This window comes from Micropterus salmoides, unplaced genomic scaffold (assembly GCF_014851395.1).
Source record: "Micropterus salmoides isolate LMB-PRFRI ecotype aquatic unplaced genomic scaffold, ASM1485139v1 Ms_hic_scaffold_1, whole genome shotgun sequence".
NCBI lineage: Eukaryota > Metazoa > Chordata > Actinopteri > Centrarchiformes > Centrarchidae > Micropterus > Micropterus salmoides.
In genome coordinates, this window is record NW_024040040.1 from 1,864,465 (window position 1) to 1,888,673 (window position 24,209).

At 41.7% G+C, this 24,209-nt stretch overlaps 2 protein-coding genes across 2 annotated transcripts; both read right to left on the bottom strand.

The window, feature by feature from the left end:
* Positions 1 to 734: 734 nt before the first annotated feature.
* On the bottom strand, positions 735 to 11,386 carry LOC119890317 (NLR family CARD domain-containing protein 3-like). Its single transcript, XM_038701908.1, has 11 exons — positions 11,298 to 11,386; positions 11,079 to 11,210; positions 10,131 to 10,253; positions 9,738 to 9,816; positions 9,351 to 9,579; positions 7,903 to 9,179; positions 7,373 to 7,863; positions 6,153 to 6,320; positions 5,810 to 5,983; positions 4,347 to 4,393; positions 735 to 1,544 (listed from the first exon to the last, which is right to left on the bottom strand). The coding sequence occupies exons 1-11, from the start codon at positions 11,384 to 11,386 to the stop codon at positions 991 to 993; spliced, it is 3,363 nt and encodes a 1,120-aa protein (XP_038557836.1). The 3' UTR covers positions 735 to 990.
* An 11,191-nt stretch (positions 11,387 to 22,577) lies between these two features.
* dph3 (diphthamide biosynthesis 3) lies at positions 22,578 to 23,750 on the bottom strand. Its single transcript, XM_038735621.1, has 3 exons — positions 23,557 to 23,750; positions 23,003 to 23,077; positions 22,578 to 22,917 (listed from the first exon to the last, which is right to left on the bottom strand). The coding sequence occupies exons 1-3, from the start codon at positions 23,662 to 23,664 to the stop codon at positions 22,849 to 22,851; spliced, it is 252 nt and encodes an 83-aa protein (XP_038591549.1). The 5' UTR covers positions 23,665 to 23,750; the 3' UTR covers positions 22,578 to 22,848.
* Between the last annotated feature and the right edge of the window lie 459 nt (positions 23,751 to 24,209).

Below are 24,209 nucleotides of genomic sequence, written 5' to 3' on the forward strand. Positions count from 1 at the left end.
GACTAGCTGCTAGGCGAACATTACGACCCGTGTTGTCTTGTGACATCGGCAGATAACGGAATTAAAAGCTAAACTACAAACAAGCTGTTTTCAGGCAGTTCAGAGCAGAGTTTTCTGTGGGAGATGCGAAACCGATTTGGGCTGGACTTTTGGCTTTTTCACTTTGCAAACCTATTACATGCATAAAAAAGGTTTAAAACTCAATAAAGAGAGGGAAAAACCAAAAAGCATAGTAGCATCTTTAAATATAACAAAAAGTTTCTAGAGCACCAAGGAACAATATGCTCTATATATACTATTTCTGCTTTCTACAGATTTACGCTTGTTGAGCAGGTGTACTGGTGAAGTTGTGCCGTTTTATTGTACTTACTGACAATAAATATGTGAAAATTTGGTGCTTCAAGTGGGGAGTTTACAGCGTCCTTTCAGACTTGGACTATGGACGAGTAACTGTTAACATCACTGCAGCTTCCTGCACACCTGTCGCCAGAAGACATTACAACGCTGACAAAGAAACGGTACTTGGGGAACCTGCAATGTCACACCATCCCTTTGGCTGAATGATCAGTAGCTGGTTTTGTGGTGCGTTAAAGTACTATAAATAATATTTGTTTCCTGAACCAAGTTGGAATCACTTCCTGATCTTGTGGCATCCACAGACTTTTGGCCAAATAATGTATCTTCATCTGAATGGTGTCAGTAGTCCTGAGCTGAGAAAGACAACAAACACACTCCAGTAACATTCTGCTTTTATTGGAACAAGAGCCAGAATTCAAAGCAACACATGACAGAAGGTCCAAGTCAACGGCATTTCCACCATTTAATGATCAGAGCTTCCATCTTTAAAGGACTGGAAGTGGAAGAAGTTTACATGGAAATGAGGAATCTGTTCAATCACTTTGAATCACTTTGTACAAAGTTCATTGATGGATTTATTACAAGAAGCTGAAAGATTTCTGTGATCCTGTACAGACTCAACTGATCTGTTCTTTAACAGGAGGAGACTCCCTCATCCAGAGAACAAATAGACACTGAGGAACCAGCCTTCCAGAACCTAAATCCAGGATAAAGAGGTTCAGTGAATGTGGTGTTGAAGGTGTGGAGGTGGATCAGTGTGTCAGAGGAGACTCTGTAGAAGGACAGAGAGCCAGCAGGACAGTCCACATACACTGCTACTCTACCAGAGGAAGTCGAGGAGATGGATATTCCTTTATTATTGTGCCAGGCAGAAGAACCACCTCCATCAGAGCAGTCAATACTCCAGGACTGATCATTCCTTCCAAACCCACAGTCTTCTCTGTCTCCTTTCCTTCTGATTCCTCTGTAACTCACTGATATATCAACTCTTCCTCTCCACTCGACCTCCCAGTAACAGCGACCAGTCAGACCATCTCTACACAGCAGCTGCCTCCAGCGGTCAAACCTGTCTGGATGATCAGGATATGGCTGATCCTCCTCCTCCTCACGTGACGCCTTCCTGTTGTTGTCAGATAGTATGATCCATTTGTGTACTGTGTTTGTGTCAATTGTGAGTTCACAGGAATCTGATGAGAGAACGAGACACAATCCAGCTGCAGTTATTGATCTATCATCTGTTCATTGATTGGCACTTTGAATGAGTGATGTCACAGTCTGAGGATGGTTGAATGTGTTCTGATTTGTTTTGTTTTATATGAAAGTGATGCAGATGTTGAATCTAATTATTCTGTTTTCAATCCATACCAGCTAAATGAATGTAAGTACATTGGCAATATTGACTCTTTGCAAACAGTAAACGCCATTCCTAGGGCATTTGTAATAATTAAAGTCGCCACCCACAGAGGTTGATTTATTCTCTTTCCAAAACCTGAAATAAATCCAGAAAAATGTTGGCTGTGGATTGTTCCTAATGTAATGTTAGTTAGCTAACGCTAGGTAACTTCCAACTGAATGTAACGTAATAAAGAATGTAATAATGAATAGAGGCCTACCCAGCTGTACAGGAACAGTGTTGTTGTCGTTCCTATCATTGACTTTTGTCTCAATTGTCTGGGGATGCGGTGGTTCACTTCTACTGTGTGAGTGGTAGGCTTTAGCGTCTATCTTTTAATTTTTTTTCCACATCCGTTTGAATCAATTTGAGTCAGTTTGACAGCCTGAATACAACCTTCAAATGTATAATGCAACTGCAAATCTGTCTGCTTCTTTCTGAGATCGCTTTTTCCTACAAATTTGACAATATTTCTCCGGGGAGTGCAGTAATAGACAGTGGCAGCGCAAACAGTTTGTTGGACTTAGCAACAGTAACTAAGGGGGACGGGGCTTAGCAAAGGGTCCATTGAGCTCAACCTCTGCTGATTGAGTGAAAAATATTGAATGTTAGTGTCTACACCATGACCACATGGTGTAGGCAATGAGAAACAAAAGGGATTTGTGTGTCGAGTTTAGAGAAATGGGTATTAGAAACCATTAGAAATTTTTGCTCAATAGCCTCGTTATAGTGTTCAAGCAATTGAGAAAAACTGTATGGAATGTAAACTGTGTTTTCTATTTGGTGATTTTAACATCAATCTTTTTCAAAGTGAAAGACATGCTCCAAGAGCTGATTTCTTACATGCATTGTATTCATCCTATTTTCATCCTCTTATATGCAAACCAACATGAGTGACAAACAAAACCACCACCCTAATCGATAATATTAAAAAAAAAAGTTTTATGTATCCAATTCAGGAATACTGTGTACAGATATTTTCAGACGAGTTCCCCATATTTAATTTGAATTCAGGAATTAGTGGTATTCCAAGAATGTCTACGAATAAACCAAGCAATCGTAGGTTTAGTGAAGAGAATATAGACCACTTTAAATCCATGATTGAGCATGTCACATGGGATAATATTTATATTCAACATGATGCTGAATCAGAGTGTCAATCACTTTAACAAATATTTAATTCTATTTTTCTTGAGTGTTTTCCACTAGTTAAGTATAAAGGCAAGTCGGACAAAAATAAACCATGGTTCTCTTCAGGAGTATTGAAGTCCTCAATAAAGACAAACAAACTATATAGAAACTTTCTGCAAAATCCAACTCCACATAACTCTGATATCTCTGAAGACAATGATGGTGCACACCTACTTTGTATAACAAAGAAAAATTACTATTCATATAAATTTAAAGAGTCTCTTAGCAATATAAAATCCACATGGAAACGCATCAATGAATTATTCAACAAAAAAATGGTACTATTAAAATTCCATCTAATTTTACTAATGATGGTATTTCTCTTTCCAACCCTTCTGATAAAGCCAATGTATTTAATGACTACTTTGCCAATGATCGTCCAATTGATTCCATTATTGGCTGCTTTCCCACATTGTGTAATTTTGATCCCCCTACATCCAGAGAAGTGTTTGACATTATAGTCAACTTTAATGACGTTGAAGCAGGTCATAATGAAATTAAAGCAAAGCTTTTAAAAGAAGTGAGCCATTTACAATTAGTGAGCCTTTCATTAAATATAGAAAAATCTAATTTTATAATTTTCAGTAATAAAAATAAAAGTTATGTAAAAGAAGATGCTAAATTGTTTATTAACAATATTAAAATCAACCAAGTTATGTGAGCAAAATTTTTTGGTGTATTAGTAGATTAAAAATCATGAAGTGACTTGGCATTATTAGAAAAGTTTATTCATTGGTAAATGAATTCTACCTTTTAAGTCTTTACTATAGTTTATATCTGTACATCATACTGTCACATTGTTTGAGCCAGTAATAACCCTTCTTCTCTTCAAAATATCATTTTAATCCGAAAAAGGTTTTTAAGGTTGGCAACTGCATTAATACAAATCAGCTCCTCCTGTAAATATCTATCAAACATGTATCTTTATGTATAAATGTATGGTTCAAAATCATAGCCAACCAAAAGTATTTCACAACTAACTGTGATGACCCTTCATATCAAATCCGACAAGCTAAGAATATTCATCTCCCTTATTATCATACAACTCTTCGACAATATTTCAGAAGACCATTATTTTGGAATACTATTCCCCTTTCTATCAAAACTAGTCCATTATTGTCAGTATTTAAGTCAAGCATGTAAAAATACTTATGTCATGGTAAAAATTTCAGTATGGCTGTTTTGTATGTTTTATTTAATGGTTTATCATTATTCTCATTATTTTTTATAATAATTTTGTAATATAAACTGAAAATCCAGAGGGGAGGTTTCACTATAAGCCCCTGCAGGTTTCTTGCCTCTCCTGCATAATTCATACAATGTAATTTTAAATATTTTTATTTGTCTTTGTGCTACTAAATAAAGGAAAATTTGTTTACATGAAGTAAGTGAAAAGCACACTTACACTTCCTCAGACCTGGTCTCAACCATCGGACTCCACCATGCTCCACCCTGAAAGGAGGAGGGGGGTTAGACCAGTACATCCTCTGTCAGCATCAAACATGGACATTACATTTCTCTCATATATATATATATATATATATATACACAATTTGAGCATCGACCCTTATCTGCCTCACAGTGGTTTGGTCCACTACCTACCTTTTTTAGAACCACAGAGACTTTATTTCGTCAGTTCTAGTAAGTTATTCAGACCATCAGGGGAAAAGTGAGAAATATACAAAAGTCAGTTATATTGTCAGCTAATTTATTCCCCTGCATGCTGCTCAGAGTATCTCCCTCTCCACATGCACCATTTGAGGAGTGTCTCTGTCGCTCTTCATTAGTATCGGTTTTTATTACTAAGTGGCGAAAGTCAAAGAAAAGGGCCTGGACAGCCACACCCCCTCCTGAACTGGAAACCAGGTCAGGACAAGTGTGTAGTAGGAATAAGATGTGGATAACAGCTGACAGGAAATTGCATTGTTCCACGTAGAACAACACATAATTCCACATAAACTATGTTGTCTCTTATGTTTACTGTGTTTTGGGAAAAGACAAGAAGCTTAATGCCAAAATAATCTAACAAGAGAGTATTCAAAAACCAGTGATACCACAAAGATAGTCAGACGGGTGATCATAGCCAATTCCCCCATACATGGCTTGCCCAAATGTTAAAACGTCCTGTCCATCCGAGCATGTGCAGGAAACTACTGCTGTATGCCTGTTTAGTCATAGAAAAGCAAAAAACCTCAAAAAGCTTATAAACAAGACACATTCTACTCATCAATAAAAAAAATTTGATTTATTATTTGAAGAGCAAAAACAACATGATTAGTCTTCCCAAAAACTCAAAGTGGTTCATCATAATTATTATTTCCTTGAAAACATTTGTTTCTAAATAAGGCAAAAATATTGCTGCATAACAGGAGTGAACCACCTGTGATTACTGACAATCAGTCTGACAGAATGTTGACTAAACAAACCAAGTACCTTTAATAATTTATTATTAACCAAGGTATCGTCGTCATATCGCATTTGTGACTTTCCATTACATTTTATTCTCTCTGTGTGCTTGTTATGAGTGTGAATATTGTAAATAATGACCAAATATCTGAGAGACGTCGTCATGACTTTTCTTTGTAAATCTTTTTTCTTTTGATGACCCTAGGCTAGTAACTTTGGAAGAAGGTTATTTCTGAGACTGACAGACAGTTCCTTTAACATGCAGAGATCTGTCCAAACTGATTCAATTATTACCAATAGGCAATTATCATGTTTGATCTTGGAAATGTTCTGCTAGTAGACCTCCTACACAAAGATGTCCTTTTTATGTTCAACCAGTGTTTCTGTTCTTAGCACCATTCCATAATTTCCACCATTAACCAAAAAACAGTCTGACTGTGGCTGCAGCAGGCCTCTTCATACCTGAGAGTGTCCAGGCTCCAGTGTGGATCCTCCAGTCCAGCAGACAGCAGCTTCACTCCTGAGTCTCCTGGATGATTGTAGCTCAGGTCCAGCTCTTTCAGATGGGTTGGGTTGGAGCTCAGAGCTGAGGCCAAAGAAGCACAGCCTTCCTCTGTGATCAGACAGCCTGATAGCCTGCAATCACACAAACCAACACACACAGGAATCCCCTGAGAACAAGAACAAGTTAATGGTCTTATTCAAATCATGTTATAAGACATAATCCTATACAGGTTAGCTGTTTATCTACTGATGTAATTGTAATTTTAAGTGGTCATTCATTAAATGTGTTGAGGATCCTGACCCAAGAGTTTCCAGTTCACAGTGTGGACTCTCCAGTCCAGCAGAAAGCAGCTTCACTCCTGAATCCTGCAGGTTGTTGTTACTCAGGTCCAGCTCTCTCAGACTAGAGGACTGGGAGCTGAGAACTGAGGACAGAGCTTCACAGCTTCTTTCTGAGAGGTTACAGCCACTCAGTCTGGACAGGGAATAATTAACAAGAAAAGAGATAACATTTGTTTGAAAATGTTGAGACTGATATTTTGGTTATACACAACAATGTATATACATTTTTGCTTATTTTCTACATTTTTTAAGTGTGGAACCTAATCATGACTGAAAGAGACAGACAACCACACTGAAACAAAAACAGCCCATCTAATAACAAATTTCTTGGTGAGACAGAGGATCAAACTATAAAGTGTACCTCAATACAAAGATGAATTTATGAATTAGTTATTCCTCACAAGTCCAAATTCTGGTAAATTATCAGGCTTAACAACACACACAATTACTGACTTATCCCATATATATGGCCACTGGGATGAATCCATTCAACAGAAACCGCATGACTTCATTACTTTCAGTGAAGGCCTAACTTTGTTTCTTTCATTTTGGCCCATATATCTGATCTCCTGCTGATTGGAAGATCATGGATTTGATCCCCTTTTGTTACTTAATAGTTTTATATTGAGATACACATTCATTGTATCACATTTTCCAGTGTTAAGGTCCATTTCAGCCTTTCAGTGGCTAGTTTCAAGAAATCTGTCCTAGCAAATTTGGCTTAACTGAATGTAACAATATTTAACAATATTAATGTATGAATGTTTGGCCTTTTTTCTAGGAGGGCTGTTTTTGAAATGTTACTCTCAAAATAAGGAAAATATTCTTTTCCTGTGCTGCGACATCATGCAAACAATTGCTGTAACTTGTTACTCAATATTAGCTGTAATATCTTATTAAGAAAACATTAGATTATATATTCTTAAAACAAGATTGATTTTATTTTACTTGCTTGAATGTTCATTTTAGACAGAATTAAGACAAAATTCCCAGAAACAAGACTTTTTTACTTTCTTGAGATCCTTTCTTCCAGAGTAGTAGGCAAATGATCACTATCAAAAGATCACTATGTTTCTCCATCTCTGCTAAAGGTAATATTTCATACTGAAAACCATGCGAATTGGAATTGGAAAAAAATACAGGCCAAAAATGTTGAATTTATTAATGAATTAATCCCACTTACAGAGCTTTCTGGAGGCTTTGACCACTGGCAGCAGCCTCAGAAGAGCCTCCTCTGAAGCAGAGTATTTCTTCAGGTCAAACACATCCAGATCTGTTTCTGATGACAGTAAGATGAAGCCCAGAGCTGACCACTGAGCAGGAGAGAGTTCATCTGTGGAGAGACTTCCTGAACTCAGGGACTGTTGGATCTTCTCAACTAGAGAACGATCATTCAGTTCATTCAGACAGTGGAACAGATTGATGCTCTTCTCTGCAGAGTGAGTCTCTTCGATCTTCTTCTGGATGTATTCAACCGCTACCTGATTGGTTTCTGAGCCAATTCCTGTCTCTGTCAGCAGGCCTCGTAGGAGAGTCTGATTGGTCTGCAGTGAAAGTCCCAGGAGGAACCGGAGGAACAAGTCCAGGTGTCCATTTGGACTCTGTAAGGCCTTGTCCACAGCACTCTGGTAGAACTGTGTCAATGCAGATTCATCTTCACTTGTTTCAGGCTTCTGGCAGGTTGATTGTTCTTTTGCCAGCAGGTTGACACCAGAACTGATGAAGGTCAGATGGACATGAAGAGCAGCCAGAAACTCCTGAACACTCAGATGGACGAAGCAGAACACCTTGTCCTGGTACAGCCCTCTCTCCTCTTTAAAGATCTGTGTGAACACTCCTGAGTACACTGAGGCTGCTCTGATATCGATGCCACACTCTGTCAGGTCTGATTCATAGAAGATCAGGTTGCCTTTCTGCAGCTGCTCAAAAGCCAGTTTTCCCAGAGACTCAATCATCTTCCTGCTCTCTGGAGTCCAGTGTGGATCTGTCTCAGCTCCTCCATCATACTTGATGTTCTTCAGTTTGGACTGAACCACCAGGAAGTGGATGTACATCTCAGTCAGGGTCTTGGGCAGCTCTCCTCCCTCTCTGGTCTTCAACACCTCCTCCAGAACTGTAGCAGTGATCCAGCAGAAGACTGGGATGTGGCACATGATGTGGAGGCTTCGTGATGTCTTGATGTGGGAGATGATTCTACTTGCCTGCTTCTTCTCTGTGAACCTCTTCCTGAAGTACTCCTCCTTCTGTGGGTCAGTGAACCCTCTGACCTCTGTCACCATGTCAACACATTCAGGAGGGATCTGATTGGCTGCTGCAGGTCGTGTGGTTATCCAGAGGCGAGCAGAGGGAAGCAGGTTCCCCCTGATGAGGTTTGTCAGCAGCACATCCACTGAGGTGGACTCTGTAACATCAGTCAGGACCTCATTGTTGTGGAAGTCCAGAGGAAGTCGACACTCATCCAGACCGTCAAAGATGAAGACAACCTGGAACTCTTCAAACCTGCAGATTCCTGCTTCTTTGGTTTCAGTAAAGAAGTGATGAACAAGTTCCACCAAGCTGTACTTTTTCTCTTTCAGCACATTCAGCTCTCTGAAAGTGAATGGAAATGTGAACTGTATGTCCTGGTTGGCTTTGTCTTCAGCCCAGTCCAGAGTGAACTTCTGTGTTAAGACTGTTTTCCCAATGCCAGCCACTCCCTTTGTCATCACTGTTCTGATTGGTTCATCTCTTCCAGGTGAGGCTTTAAAGATGTCTTCTTGTCTGATGGTTGTTTCTGGTCTGTCTGGTTTCCTGGATGCTGTTTCAATCTGTCTGACCTCATGTTCATCATTGACCTCTGCAGTCCCTCCCTCTGTGATGTAGAGCTCTGTGTAGATCTGGTTCAGAAGGGTTGGGTTTCCTGCTTTAGCAATCCCCTCAAACACACACTGGAACTTCTCCTTCAGCTTAGATTTAAGTTTACGCTTACAGACTGCAAAAGGCGGTTCTGAAAGAACATAAAACACATTAGATTAATTAATATTTAATATATTATTAATTATTTATGAAAAATTATCACAATTTAATACATATCTAACCATGCTTCCCTCCATCTGTTGAGCCATCAGTAAATGTCCCGTTTATCCAGCAGCTTAAATCTTTAGAGAAATCCTCTTACCGCTCTGCAGACGCTCAGCCAGCTCCTCCTGCTTCATTCTCCTCAGGAAGTGCAGTGTGATCTTCAGAAATGCCTCTCTGCTGCTCCTCCTCTGCTCTTCCTCCTCACCGTCCAACACCTCCTCATCCTCCCTCTGACTCTCTAAGCATTCTGGGTAATCTGAACTCAGACCCTTCTGGATCTTCTTCAGCTCGTTCTTCACAAAAGTGACAATGTTGTCCTCCAGCAGCTGGAACAGAATATTATATGAAGGACACAAAGTCAAATCATGGAACCAAACATCAGATCCATGTTGGACAGACTGACAATCCACTGGTCTAAAAAGTGCAGCGTGGAGATTATTGTGAACAGAATAGATGGAAAAGTAGTTGTTGTACATGTACAGACCATAAATATGGAGTCCAGGTGTGTTTGATGCTGCTGGGCAGACTGACCACTGGGAACCTCTGAGCTCTCCTGGTGGACTCTGTGGAGGAATCATGAAGAGTTAGCTCACATTATGTCTGTCCACACAGAGACAGACACAAGGTAAAGGCAGTCGCTTTGGAGCTGCTCAACAGTCAGAACGTGTGTGTGGAGAAAATGTTCAACTGAAGCCAAGAGCTGAAGACTGATCTACTGGTTATACTGGTTCTACTGCTTCTACTGCTTCTACTGGTTGTGAGAATGTATATGTCTGTGAAGAAGAACGATGCTGAAAATAAAAGCACAGGTTTATTAAAACTTCTCTGGAAAACAGTTAAACATGATAATCAGTCTGGTTTTAATATGACAGCTGACCTCTCTGCAGCAGACGGCCGGTCTCCTTTGAAATTCATGGGGTGACCCACTGACTGGTCACTCTTGAAGGACACACAGCTGGGCTCAGGTCCAGGTCCAGCAGAGGCTGGTCTCCCATAGATCCTGTTAGACAGAGAGGAAGACCACCAGGGATGAAAATGTCATTTTTAGCCTTCAGCCACAGAAGCTTCTGGAGAAACTGGCAGCTCTCAACAAGAAAAGGATCAAAGTTCACTAAAAGCTGAAGCTGAATGATTTCAGTCTGTGTATCATCGCTTCATTTCCAGCAAATATTGGACCAAACCAGGACTAAATGTTCTGATCTCTGAGCAGATCTTACTGTTCCTGACAGATACCAAACTTAACTGTGGCTCCATCAGCAGCAGCTCTGTTGGCCTGTATTCTAACGTTTGCATTACTAGACTCACCACAAATATCCTGACTGCTATTTACAGACTTTGGTAGGTGAAGCATTTTAGGACAAAATCCAAAGAGGAAGTTTCAGACTAAAAAGAGCTGAACTTGATTTGTGGAACTCAGACTGCTGAAGCTCATATTGTCCTCAGCTCAACTTTCCAATGTCTTTTTCCACAGAAGCAGGACTGTGGACTCTGTCCTCCATCACTTCCATTGAAACCCCATCAGGAAGAGATCTCTTCAGGGCCAGTGTGCACAGGAGGAACAATTCCAGCCACCAACAACTCTTTCAGTGGACATATGGGCATGTCAGTGTTGTTTAGGGACAGACTGGAAAACATGTGGACCTGTCCTTTAATCCTAATCTGGCTCTGACCTTCATCATCATTCTAGGAGAACATGGACATTAGAAGGACAACTGGTCAGACTGGATTTAATGAGGACAAACATCAGCAGGGAGCAACATGAGGAGGGAGACATGAACATTTAGCTCTGATTGGCCAACGCTGTTTAATACTGACACATACTCACTGTCTGTCAGACACATGTCCTCGCTTAAAATTAACGGGGTAACCCTTTGAGTGGTCACTCTTGAAGGACACACAGCTGGGCTCAGGTCCAGGTCCAGGTCCAGCAGAGTCTGGTCCCTGCTGCTGCTCTGGGCTTCAACACAACACACACAGAGCTTTGAGAGTGAATAATGATGGTGGAGTGATTTGAGTCCTGGACAGTTAGAGATCCTCATCTCACCTCTGAGCTTTGGTCTGGCTGTCATGTTCCCCACACAGAGTGCTTTTAGAGGGAGGGACTCCCTCCTCTCTGTCCTCACACTGACTCATGCTGCTCAACTCACATCCACTTTCACCTGGAGAGGAAACACAAATCATTCATCTGCACATCAACTCAAATCCTCCTTTCCATCATTTCTCCTGGAAAAAGATCAGCTGCTCCTCCACTGATTGGCTGCTAGTTTCTGTTTCATATCAGCTGCAGCTGAATGCAGTCAGACAGCAGCGTGAGGCAGAGGAAGCTGCCATCAGCTGCTGGACTTCTACTATCAGTCCACTAGATGGAGGCATGAAGCTGCAGCCCAGCACACACACCTGCATGGAGGAGCGGACACATTCACTGACACAGTGATATCTCACAAAAGTGAGTGCACCCTTCACATTTTTGTAAATATTCAATTATATCTTTTCATGTGACAACACTGAAGAAATGACACTTTGCTACAATGTAAAGTAGTGAGTGTAGAGCTTGCTTAACGGTGTAAATTTTTGTCCCCTCAAAATAACATATCACACAGCCATTAATGTCCAAACCGCTGGCAACAAAAGTGAGGACACCCCTAAGTGAAAATGTCCCAATTGGGCCTAAAGTGTCAATATTTTGTGTGGCCACCATTATTTTCAGAGCTTTATCAGTTGCCACTGGAGTCGTCTTCCACTCCTCCATGACAACATCACGGAGCTGGTGGATGTTAGAGACCTTGCACTCCTCCACCTTCCATTTGAGGACGCCCCACAGATGCTCAGTAGGGTTTAGGTCTGGAGACATGCCCGTTAATCGGAAGGTCGGCGGTTCAATCCCTGGCTCCCCCTGGTTGCGTGTCGAAGTGTCCTTGGTCCCTGGCGGCTTCTGCCAGTGAATGTGTGTGACTGGTGAATGCAGATGTAGTGTAAAAGCGCTTTGAGTGGTCAAAAAGACTAGAAAGTTGCTATACAAATACAGAGCATTTACATTGACCCAGCCTTCATGTTAATAGGTTCAATTCAATTTTACTTATATAGCGGCAAATCACAACAACAGTTATCTACACCGTACTCTGATCCAAGCAGTAAGTGATAGAGGCAAAGAAAAACTTCCTTTCAGAGGTAGAAACCTCGAGCAGAACCATAGCTCACAGGCTCAGAACCATGGCAACCATGGTGAGTGTAGGAACGGAAATTGACTAGTGGATCGAGAACTTTGCCTTCCGGCTAAGATCTCTTTTCTTCACAACAATGTGGTAGAGGGAATGCAATAATCTGCATTGTTTCTCTTGAATCCGAGGTTCGACTAAAGGCAACCCTCCTCTCCAGCACCTTGGATCAGATTTTACCAGGGAAGCTGAGATGTTTGATACCTCTGTAATTGGCACACAGTCTCTGGCCCCCCTTTTTGAACAAGAGAACCACTACACAGGTTTGCCACTCTTAAGGTACTGTCCCCAACTTCCACGCAATGTTGAAGAGGCATGTCATCTAAGACATCCACTCCACATCCAAAACTTTTAGCATTTCTCATCAATCCCTGGGGCTTTGCCACTGTAGCCTGTTTGACTACCTCAGTGAAATCCACCAGGCAAATTGACGATGATCCCCCATCAGCTTCCCGCTCTGCTGCTGCCTTGGAGGGCATGTTAGTGGGATTCAGGAGTTCCTCAAAGTGTTCCTTTCATCGTCCAAATTCCTCCTGAGTAAAGGTCAACAGCATCCTATCCTTACTGTATACAGCTTGGATGGTTTCCCGTTTCCTCCTCTTGAGGTTGCAGACGGTTTTTCAGAAGCACCTTTGTGCCAACCAAAAGTCCTTCTCCACACCTGCTGCTTTGCCTCTTTTACAGCGGAGGCTGCAGCGCTTTGGGCCGGTCAGTCCCTTGCTACTGTCTCTGGAGTGCTCTGGAATAATATTTCCCGGAAGGTCTACTTCAATCGGAGAGCTTTCCTGGCTGGGATTACTGTTTCTTACAGGCTAAAATCAACACTTTGACATAATACTGGTGGTACACATGAGAGGAATTTGGGTCATGTCAGCTGCTGAAGTAATGGGGAAAGCCATACAACTTAATTATAGTATTTTGCACCAGATAACGTTACCGGATAACTGCTTGGCGTTAGCAACTGCTCGGCAATTAGCTAACATTATCTAACTTGAACCAACTAAAGCACTAAATCATTTTATGTTTCACATGCTTTGCAGTGTGGATAGTTTACCTTTCCAATAGAATGAAAGCCAACTCTGTGTCGGTTTTGCCAGTTTCAAAACAAAGCGTAACTCAAGCCTTTCTGATGTTGACTGTTTTTCACCCTACATGGATTTGATTTTCGTCAGTCCTGAAGGGCTTCAGCACATAAAACCTTTTTGTTGTTTTTTATACTTACATGGAGTTTGTATTGAGAGTCTGTGTTGTTCTGGGACCCGGTTGTTTTGTGGTGTTAGTGGACTGCATTTCGTTAGATGCAGTGTTGTCTCTGTAGTCTGAGAGAGGTGCAGCTACAACCCACCCGATACCTTCACATAAGAAGCAGAATATTGGCTGTTCCACCAGAGTAAATAGGCGTGTTGTTCTCTTGTAAGTGAGGTTACAGCCCGTTGACAAAAAGGACGTAAACAAATTATTTATTAATAAGTAATTTCATTGATGAACTTCATATAGCCACTTTAAGCTGAAATAACAAGAAACATTTGTTCAAATGTTTAGCATTGCTGTAAAACCGGACCCACAACTCTCTCTCTCCTCCTCCCCTCTTTCCCTCCTTCTCTCCTCTAACAGCAGCTGGCAGCAAACAAAGACCTGAAAACCTGTTTTCCTTCGTTCCACAGCTGACGTTTGTTGGCACAACTTCAGTTTTTTCTTCAGTTGTTGTTTGTACAGTGAAGGTGGCTGAACACATACAAGGAAACTGGTACCCAGTCCACACAAATGAAATATTAAATGAAATGATCCTGGTTCTTATGAGCGTTTCTCAGAAAGGAACAGATCCATCAGATCCGGCTCCTCCAAAGAGCCGTTATCACTATTATCAAAGGTAAAAACATCAGACTCACTCAGCTTGTTCCTGTGGATGTCCGTCAGATCAGCAGCCTGATGGCGTCTCGTCCAAGTCCGTCTGTGAAAAAAGAGAACTGCTGATTTATTTTAAGGTGGCTCCTCCCATAATCAGTCAGGTGACTGCAGCTGCTGTCTCACCATCATATCGTCTTCATCAAAGGATGCAGTCTGACTGGTCTGAAGGCACAAGTCACATGTTATTTGAGTCTGGCAAGCTGTGACATGTAACCACTTATAGGGACCTGCCAACCTGTCCTGCTCTACTTTAGGCTCAGTGGGTGGTGCATATATTTCTTGTGTTGTCTCTCTGACTGCTGAAGGTTTTGTTGTTCTGAGGGCAGTGAGTCAAAGAGAATCTGACTTATCACGTGGTTCCTTTTCATACACTGTATCGCTGTTCTTTCTTTTTACAGTGTGTCCAGTGTGTAGATAACACTCATCTCTGAGTCCGCCTACAGGTGGGAAATTGACCGTCTGATGTTCTGGTGCCGTCAAAACAACAGTCATCTTCTATCTATCATTTTAAACCATATTTCTATTTTTTTCTTCTTTCGTGTAGATAAAAATCACGTAGCCAGACACAAAAAAACTGTTGAGCTAGCTGGCTCCTTCCACCTGGACTTACCTGCTGTCTGTTCTGTTGAGGTTCTGCTGCAGATGAACAACGCTGGAAATGCCTGACAAGAAATTAACGCAACAAGTTTCATTTTATTGGTTGTTTGAAGTTTTGTTTGAAGGTTGAAGATTTGTCATGTACCTTGTGGTGGGAATTGCGTGTTTAAATAAACAGCTCAGGCAAACACTTGTCTTTCTGTGAATTTTATTCACAGCAACACACATACGCCGTGTACATGTGTGCTCGACTGAGTGAGGAGAGCTGAGTGAGCCTGTTATTTATCCAGTTTTAGGGTCAATCTTATCATCCCACAGAGACACATTGTCCCTGAAGTCTGGATACCACAGAGAACAGAGATATTTGACTGTTAAGTTTACACAGCACAGATGAGTCTCCCTGAGTCCAGGGTTACATGCAGTATGTTTGGAATTCCCATTACAACCTCAAGCTGAGCCGAGGTTTGGTCACCGGTCTGCGTCCTTCTCTACTGGATCATCTTCAGCGCTGATGAAGATGATCAACCAGAGAGGTAAGAAGATTAGACTGAGGGAGGAACCTGCAGAAACTTCACCTTCATCAGACTAAAGATGAGAAAGCAGAGTTTTTGTCAACTTTAGTCCTTAAAACGGACAAAGTTATTATTGTAGGAGATTTTAATATTCATGTGGACGTTGAGAATGACAGCTTTAGTACTGCGTTTATCTCTCTGTTAGATTCCATCGGCTTCTCTCAGAGTGTTCATGAACCGACTCACTGTTTTAACCACACCCTCGACCTTGTTTTGGTGTATGGTATTGAAATTGAACATTTAGTGGTGTTCCCACAGAATCCCTCTTTATCCGACCACTGTTTGATAACTTTTGAGTTTGTATTGCTGAACTACTCGCCATTGGGCAAAAATTTCTATACTAGATGTCTGTCTGATAGTGCTGTAGCTAAATTTAAGGATGCGATTCCATCAGCTCTAAATTCATTATCTAGTTACAAAAGGAGGATGCTAATTTCAGTACCTGTTGCCCCTGGAACCAGGAAAAGAGATCACATTTCTCTTGTTTTTGCTTCTCTGCATTGGCTTCCAGTAAAATCCAGAATAGAATTTAAAATCCTTCTTCTCACCTACAAAGCTCTTAATGGTCAGGCACCATCTTATCTTAAAGAGCTCTTCGGCTGCATTCGAAAAGTCTTTTTTGCTTAGGAAGGTTCTGACTGAGTGAAGTGAACTGGAAGTATTTCAGTCTCAGTGTTTTCTACAATAAAAATAAATAAATCACAGACGATAAAGGAGGCTGATCGCCATGTAAGTTACCACTGGCTACTGAACCTTTTCTCTCTTATGCCATAACTTGCTAATATGCATTCATCTTAAACTGTCAACAGTAACTGAGACCCATGAGAGCTGTTACTGGTCTTATAACGTGTAGCCTCACGTTATGGACTGCAGCCTTCAGCAAATTGCCTGCCACATTATCAACGGTGATTTTCCATTGATCCATTGCTCCGTGCAGTGCATATATTCTCTCAGCATCTCTCTCTCTCTCTCTCTCTCTCTCTCTCTCACCACAGTAACGCTGTCATTCTGTGGGAAACACTGTATTTACATACAATTGAGATTCATGGTGATAAATAGGCCTGTGTGTGGGCAGGAGGGTGAGCAGCATTCTCAATGTGACAACCTGTCCATTACGTAGTGATCTGCCTTTCTGCTATCTTGGTTATTAAGTAAAATATTCCACCGTGTTGTCACCTTTAGACGGCCTGCATTACAACAGGAATTAATTTTATACCAGTGGTGAGCTGTATAGTTTACTATTACATAAAAAGGACAATAGCCTACATATAGTAAAAATAAATCATTTATATATTAACATACTAACAGTATGCTATTAGATTGAAATTGAACTTTTTATCTATACTATTATAATATTACACACATTAAAACTAGTTTCTCCTCCACGCTGTGCGAAGGAGCCTCTGCAGTGGAAAGATGAAGCCAGTATGAGCTCCTTCTATCCTCCTGAGAGCAACACGTTCCCCTCCTTCTGTTTTACTAAACTTACTGTAGTTCAGTTGTATTTTTACATTAGCTGTGGCTTGTATAGTGTTGTGATTAGGCCTCCTCCTATTTCCTATTGTTCTCCTGTGGTTCCCTCCCCTGCTGTCTCGTTTGTCATGTGCTGTGTGTGTGTGTGTGTGTGTGTGTGTGTGTGTGTGTGTGTGTGTGTGTGTGTGTGTGGTTGACCCTTACCCCCTCCCACTCTTCGCTAGTTCATCAGTTTACCTCTCGCGGTACAATGTGGCCAAAAGCCCTTGAAGCTCTGTTGTTTGAGTGTTGTTTGTTAGCTCTGCCTAATGTCCAGTTTCTTTGTCCACCTCAGTATCACCTGAGCTCAGCCTGCCAGCCTCGCCGCCCTGTACAGAACTAAAGGCCCCGCACTGTCTGGAGGTCCCCGCTTCATCCCAAACCTTTCGCTCCCTTTCCTGCACCATTTACAATAAATCTGATCCTGTGTTCGACATCTAACTTGTGTCCGGGTGCTGCTGGTGTCTCTCCGGTCAGTAGGTGGCGGTATGCACCTCTGCGATCCGTCATTAAATCAGAAGTAGTCTGAGGAGGAAAAGCTGCTGTGAATCAGTAAAAATGTCTAAATTGGAGAACGAGGAGGAACTTTGTGGACAACGCAAACTACTGGACGCTGTTTTCAAGCCTGAAGCAGGTTTGTACACTTTACTGCTTATTCTCACTGTAAACTGCCTTTACTGCAGTAAAAGTACTAATACCACTCTGTGAAAATACTCCACTGCGAGTAAAAGTCCTGCATTCAAACCTTCCTTCAGTAAAAGTATGTGAGTATTATCAGCAACATGTACTTACAGTATGACAGTAAAAGTTTGTTATATCTGATGTTTCTGGATTAATTTTACTGTTGCAGATGTTTAAGGTTGAGCACAAGAATATTCATTAATACAAACACAGACAAGACATGAAGAGAGCAGTTTTCATAGCAAAACATTAAAGAAAGGGCACAAACATTATGACAGCTTTCTTAGTTTTTGAGTCAGATGTTATTAATGTAATGTTTCCTTTAGAAATTGCCTGTCTCTGGATACATTTCACAGAGTGAGCAACTAACACATGTGTCTCCCTTAAGTTTGTAAAGAAAGTGTAGGTCCCTTATTTTATCTGCAGTACTCCAGATATTTTCCCCCAATTCAAGTTACCAGCAAATGTAGTAGGATACGACAGTAGTGGTGACACAACGTGCGTCTTATTTTTCCAGATTAAAAAAAAAAAGAAACAAGTAGTTGTTACGTTCTCAGTAACATTTGAACTTGTATCGAGAGAAATCTGCCTCGTGATGTTTTGAAAATTCTTGGCTTGTGAAACTAAACAACACAAGTGGTATAAAAGGGACCTGTCACTGCTTTTTATTATAAACAGGTACTGACACAGTACTTACTTTTTATTTGCTTTTATTTGATGCACCAATATATCAAAGCAAATTCCTTGTAAGTTAAAACCTACTTTTCTAGCTCTTTGTTTTGGGTGATGAAGCCTGGATGTTGCAGCTCTGCAGACTGTGCTGGAGGGCAAGAACGCATCATCTCAAACTGTCAGCAGCATTCTGCGTGCTTGTGACATTACAAGATCACTCATCCAGGAACAGCGAGCAAGAATATTCTCCAAGTCCATTCTTGGTTTGAGAAACACCTTTTAATGTGTAGCTCATAAAGAAACACTTGCTCCTGCAGTTTATCATCAGGCAACACGTTCTCATGTCAGAAGCTTTCAGACAGCGTGACCCAGCGTAATTATTGGACACTAAAGGAACCCTTCAGCGTCCATATGAAATGCCACACTTTAAAAAACTGTCAAATGTAGTGGAGTTAAAGTATATGTACCAGAAAATAAAGTACTTAAGTAAAAAGTACAAGTGAGAGTTAGATTGATGATTTTTGGGGCTGATATCAAAGTGGAAAAGTCTGTCAATAATAATACTAAAGTTAAAGTAAATATTAACAATTTTAATAGATATACATATACAAGACCATGTCAATGAACTGAGAATAAACATTTAAAAAGTAAAATGTATAAATATATACAGTTAGTTCCAGAAATATTTGGACAGTGACACAATTTTCATAATTTTGGCTCTGTGCTCCATCACAATGGATTTGAAATTAAACAATCGAGATGCAATTGAAGTGCAGACTTTCAGCTTTAATTCAAAGGGTTGAACAAAAAAATCATGTGAAACATTTAAGAATTGCAATTTTTATACACAGTTCCCTCATTTAGGGGCTCAAATGTAACTGGACAAATTAACATAATCATAAATAAAATGTTAATTTTTAATACTTTGTTGAGAATCCTTTGCAGGCAATGACTGCTTGAAGTCTGGAACCCATGGAAATTACCAAACGCTGGGCTTCCTCTTTTCTGATGCTTTGCCAGGCCTTTACTGCAGCCGTCTGGATGTTCGAGGGTCGAGGTTCTTTCTGCCCTTAAGTTTTGTCCTTCAGCAAGTGAAATAAATGCTCTGTGGGGTTGAGATCAGGTGACTGACTTGGCCATTGCAGAATATTCCACTTTTTTGCCGTAAAAACCTCCTGGGTTTCTTTCGCAGTATGTTTTGGGTTCGCAGTATGTTTTGGGTAAAGTGAAGCGTCGTCTAATCAACTTTGCTGAATTTGTCTGAATCTGAGCAGATAATATCTTCCTATACATTTCAGAATTCATCGCACTGCTTCTGTTTTCTCTCACATCGTTAATAAACGAGTGACCCAGCGCCATTGGAAGCCATCACACTGCCTCCACCATGTTTTACAGATGATGCTTTGGCTCATGAGCTGTTTCAAGCCTTCTCCATACTTTTTTCTTCCCATCATTCTGGCTGATCTTAGTTTCATCTGTCCAAAGGACGCTGTTACAGAACTGGGCCGGTTTTTAGATGTTTTTTGGCATCTAATCTGGCCGTTCTATTCTTGAGGCTTATGAATAGTTTACACTTTGTGGTGAAGTCTTCTCTTTATGGTAGACCTAGATATGGAAATGCCTTCCTGGAGAGTGTTCTTCAGTTGGCTGGATGTGGTAAAGGGTTTTACTTGACCATGGAAGTGACCATGAGCGGTCAGCCTTGGCAGCGGCTGCGGCAGGTCAGTCGCTCTGACAGCAATCTTTACATCTTGGTCACATGTTCGTTTCATCAGCTAATATGTCTCCTATGTTTGTTAGAATATCTGTAGACACAGATCACCTCCAGGAGTTTCAGCAGCAGCAACTGTTCCCTGTCCGTTCTGTCAGCTCAGTGTTTTAAAGCGAGAGCTGCGTATGTTTCTTTTTCAAAACTGTGTCACAGCATTTGCTGATGTATCGATCCAGAAGCATCAGTATACGCAGCAAGAAATGCAGAACGAGATATCGATATATTCAGAACAGACCTTTTTAAATCCTTGTTCCACGGGCCCCTTTGAGCACCTGCCCTTCCAGAGGTCTCTGCACGGCCCTGGTCCTCAGTACTGCCAGGTGACAAGGGGCCGGTTGTTGGACAGGAAGCACATCACCTGACAGAGCCGCTCCTGTCTGACAGACGGCCCCCAGAGGGCCGGGGACCCTCTCACAGGGGACAGGAGAGAGAAACCTCCTGGGTAATGGAGCCAGAGTCTGGAAGCAGCCAGAGTTTTGCCTCCACCACTGCAGGGGTCCCCTGATGATGAGGATGATGAGGATGATGAGGATGGCTCGGCGCTCTAGAAACTTAACACACAAAAGACCAACTTCATTTGATTTCACTTAAAACATTGAGTGAAACCTGCGATCTTGAACGGGCTCCTGAAGGTCCTGCTCGTCATGCAGACCCTCAGACTGTCCCTGTTTGCTGGCTCTGCAACGTGTCCTCTTACAGGGGTCAACCACTCTGCTTCTGGGGACTTCTCCATCCAGCCTACGGCTCTTTGAACATCCCTCTCCGTCCTGACGAGCGGCTCGATGTTTCTCTGCCTCTTTTTCCAGCCAGGTTTCCTGGTTGTGATGTCAGAGGGGGGCGGTGGTTTTAACGAGGATCCAGCTCACGGAGTCTGCGTTGATCTGATTTTCCACCAGGTCCCACTCCTCCTCACTTGCCTGGAGAACGTGGTCCTCAGGGAGATCTGGATTTGTTCGAGACACCGAGTGACTTGGCCAGGATGTCAGCTGCAGCTCTCTGTAAGTGGAGGCCGAGCTCAGGCATCTCCACCAGACACCATCAGCTCTGCTGCCCCTGATCAGCAGCAGCACACGTTCTGTTAGCCTGAGGAAGAACGAAGCCTGTACAGTTTAGATATTTGAGGATTTTAAATTCTGATGTGCTGATATTCTTTTCCCCTTATTATAAGAAATAAAAGTAGGTCTGCATCACGCAGCTCCTCTGAAAGAGCTACAAGCTTTGGCCACAGTCTGCAGGAACACAGTGGAACCCAAAACAGGAGAGGAACCGTTCAGAAGTTCAGTCTGTGTAAAAGATTCACTCGACCTGATGAGTTCAAAAAGCAAAGTGTGCTGCTGAGAACAGATCGTTCCTTCCAGCAGGACTGAAGTACTGAGGACAAGACCCACGCTGATCAGTTCAGAACTGTGACCAAAGCAAGACGTCTGATCGTTTTTATTTCATATTTATACTGCTAGAGTGCTTTTTGGCATTACGTGTATTCATTGATTTAAAAGGAATTAAAATTGTCAAAGTATTTAAGCACCTGGACTCCGGTTAGTGTTTTTGAAATGTGATTTGTAAATGAAATGACTTCCGTCCCAACAACACAGGTTATTTCTAAATGATCCTGGTCTTGACTCTCCTGGTCTTGGCTCTCCTGGTCTTGACTCTCCTGGTCTTGACTCTCCTGGTCTTAGCTCTCCTGGTCTTGACTCTCCTGGTCTTGGCTCGATCTCATTCTGTGGAAAACCTGAACGCCCCTGATGTTTTGACCCCACAGACTACTAGCCACGTGACCTACTTTAGACCAGATACATAAAGAATCTCAGTCCGTTCAGTTCCCGAAACTCTTTAACCACATGACAGACGGAGGCTGCTCTCTCTCGTGTTACAGTGTTGTTGCAGCGTGACGCCACATGTACACGAGATTACTGATCCACACTGTGAACTTCATGTTTTCCTCTTGGATGTGAAACTGCACTAAAGTGTTGATGTCACCCAGATTCTCTCCCTGAACATGTGATCTCTCCTCAGGTGGAGTTGAATCAGGGGCAGCTGGACTGGATGAAGGTCCTCAGTGTCCCACAGGAAGCTTCCTGTTACTGAGACGACTGAAGTTTCTTCGTGTCGTCAGATTAACTCAGCTGTAGAGAAACGGGACCCGACATCCAGAGCAGCTCCCTGCGTCACGTCACACTATTATTCAGTTTCAGCCTTATTTATTTTACATGTAAATTATTTTCTTGTATTTATGAGAATGCACCATATTTTAATAACTATAATTTATATTCTTATTTTGCAGTTTATATTAATGAATTTATTTAATTAAAGTGTTTCTCCTCAGAGAGGAAACAGCTGGAGGATTAAATCAGCTGCTGAAAGTAAACTCATGTTTTAAATAAAATCTCTGAACAGTTTTTTCACAGGTTTTTATTCTGCACAAATATTCAGATTACACAATAAAATATTTTCATATGAGACATATTTACAGATCCGATGTTTTCCCAGCAGCACCTGAACGCACCTCCCCTCCATCACCACCAATTTAACAGAAATTAAACTTTGACACAGAAACATCAGAGTTTCTGTTGTTGTTTCTAAGGGATGAGCTAAAACGCCCACAAACCACAGAAGAAGTTAGAAAGCGTCTCTGCAGGTGAAGAGTCCGGGTCAGGCAGAAGGGGGTCAGGACGGAACCAGCTGCAGTTTGGTTTCTGTCGGAGCCTCGATGATCTCTCCGGACATGAACAGCTCCTGAAACAGGAATCAAAAACAACATTTTAATCTCGGCCACGTTCACTTCCTGTCCTCTGTCCGGGCTCGGGGTGCGTTCACGGACCTTATCGTAGATGACTTTAACGATGAGCGAGCAGCTCGGACACGTCGCCACCTCCTCCCCGTTCTCCAGGTCGTCCTGCAGAAGACGAGCACACATTTATTTATTCCCAGCTCAGGGAAACGTCACGTGGCTGCAGGTTCGTCATGCAGGTAAACTAACAACAGTTTTCACCTGAAGACAGAGAGAAAAGAAAAGCAAACATCAAACCAAACTCCAGTGTAAAAACTACTGATTATAGGTCTTTCTCTTGTGACAGACCTTAAACACGTGACAGACACATCGACTTTAAATATTACACTTGTATAAAACACTGAGGATGAAGGAGGTCTGGTCCGTGAGCCGAATCCACCAGAAGACCCTGAAGATTAGTCCAACACTTTAAAATGTGTCCTGATCATGTCAACGTGCCGCTGCAGAGGAGTCTCTATAATATTTATGATATTTTGAACGGAGTTTGGTGTGAGAACCTTCAATGAAGAGTTTTATTAAACCGGGTTCCTGACCCCCTGAAGTCCGGGACCGTTAGCCGTTAGCCGTTAGCCTTCCGGTCTCACCTTGGTGATGGCGAACCGGTCTCCGCAGGGACACGGGAAGTAGTACGTCTCCGCGTCCTCGTCGTACTCGAAGTCCTCGATCTCGATCTCGTCGTGAAAAACCGACATTTCAGCTGAAACTCTCGGAAACTCATCGGCCGTCGCTCCACGCTGGTGCGCGTGCGGCGGGGCGCGGCGTGATGACGTCAGAGCGGAGGCGACAGGAACAGTGACGTGCAGCTCCGCTGAGGTCGCGCACGCGCAGGATTTAATATTTCAAGTGCGGAGGATGAAACAAAGTCATTAAGATATAATATTATATTTTAATACATCAGGCGTGTTTATGTCCCATAAATATAAAAAGTAATCAGATCAGAAATGTATAGAAAATAATACTAATAAAAAAAATACATTACACAGCATCTAAAGATGTTATGTGTGTATTAAATTAAATAAAGTGATAATTTTTATTCAAAATTAAAGAACACAGAAAACATCTTTCAAATTGACTGTGTTTACGCAACATTAATAACGTAAAGGGATTTAAACATCTTTATTTATTCTGATTAATAACCCTGGCAACCTGTCCAGGGTGGAGCTGATGTCAGCTGGGATTGGCTGGATGGATAATTAATAACACGTATAGATTATTCAAACTAAATATCAGTAAATTT

Bases quoted from the DNA above. Each gene is read 5' to 3' on its own strand.
- LOC119890317 (XM_038701908.1), bottom strand. From the start codon at position 11,386: ATGAGTCAGTGTGAGGACAGAGAGGAGGGAGTCCCTCCCTCTAAAAGC. The intron at 10,254-11,078 runs GTGAGTATGTGT...TCTGTCTAACAG, and splicing joins GGACATGTGTCTGACAGACA to GATCTATGGGAGACCAGCCT. The intron at 6,321-7,372 runs GTGGGATTAATT...GTCCAGACTGAG, and splicing joins GCCTCCAGAAAGCTCTGTAA to TGGCTGTAACCTCTCAGAAA.
- dph3 (XM_038735621.1), bottom strand. From the start codon at position 23,664: ATGTCGGTTTTTCACGACGAGATCGAGATCGAGGACTTCGAGTACGAC. The intron at 23,078-23,556 runs GTGAGACCGGAA...CGTCTTCTGCAG, and splicing joins ACCGGTTCGCCATCACCAAG to GACGACCTGGAGAACGGGGA. The intron at 22,918-23,002 runs GTCCGTGAACGC...TTCCTGTTTCAG, and splicing joins TTAAAGTCATCTACGATAAG to GAGCTGTTCATGTCCGGAGA.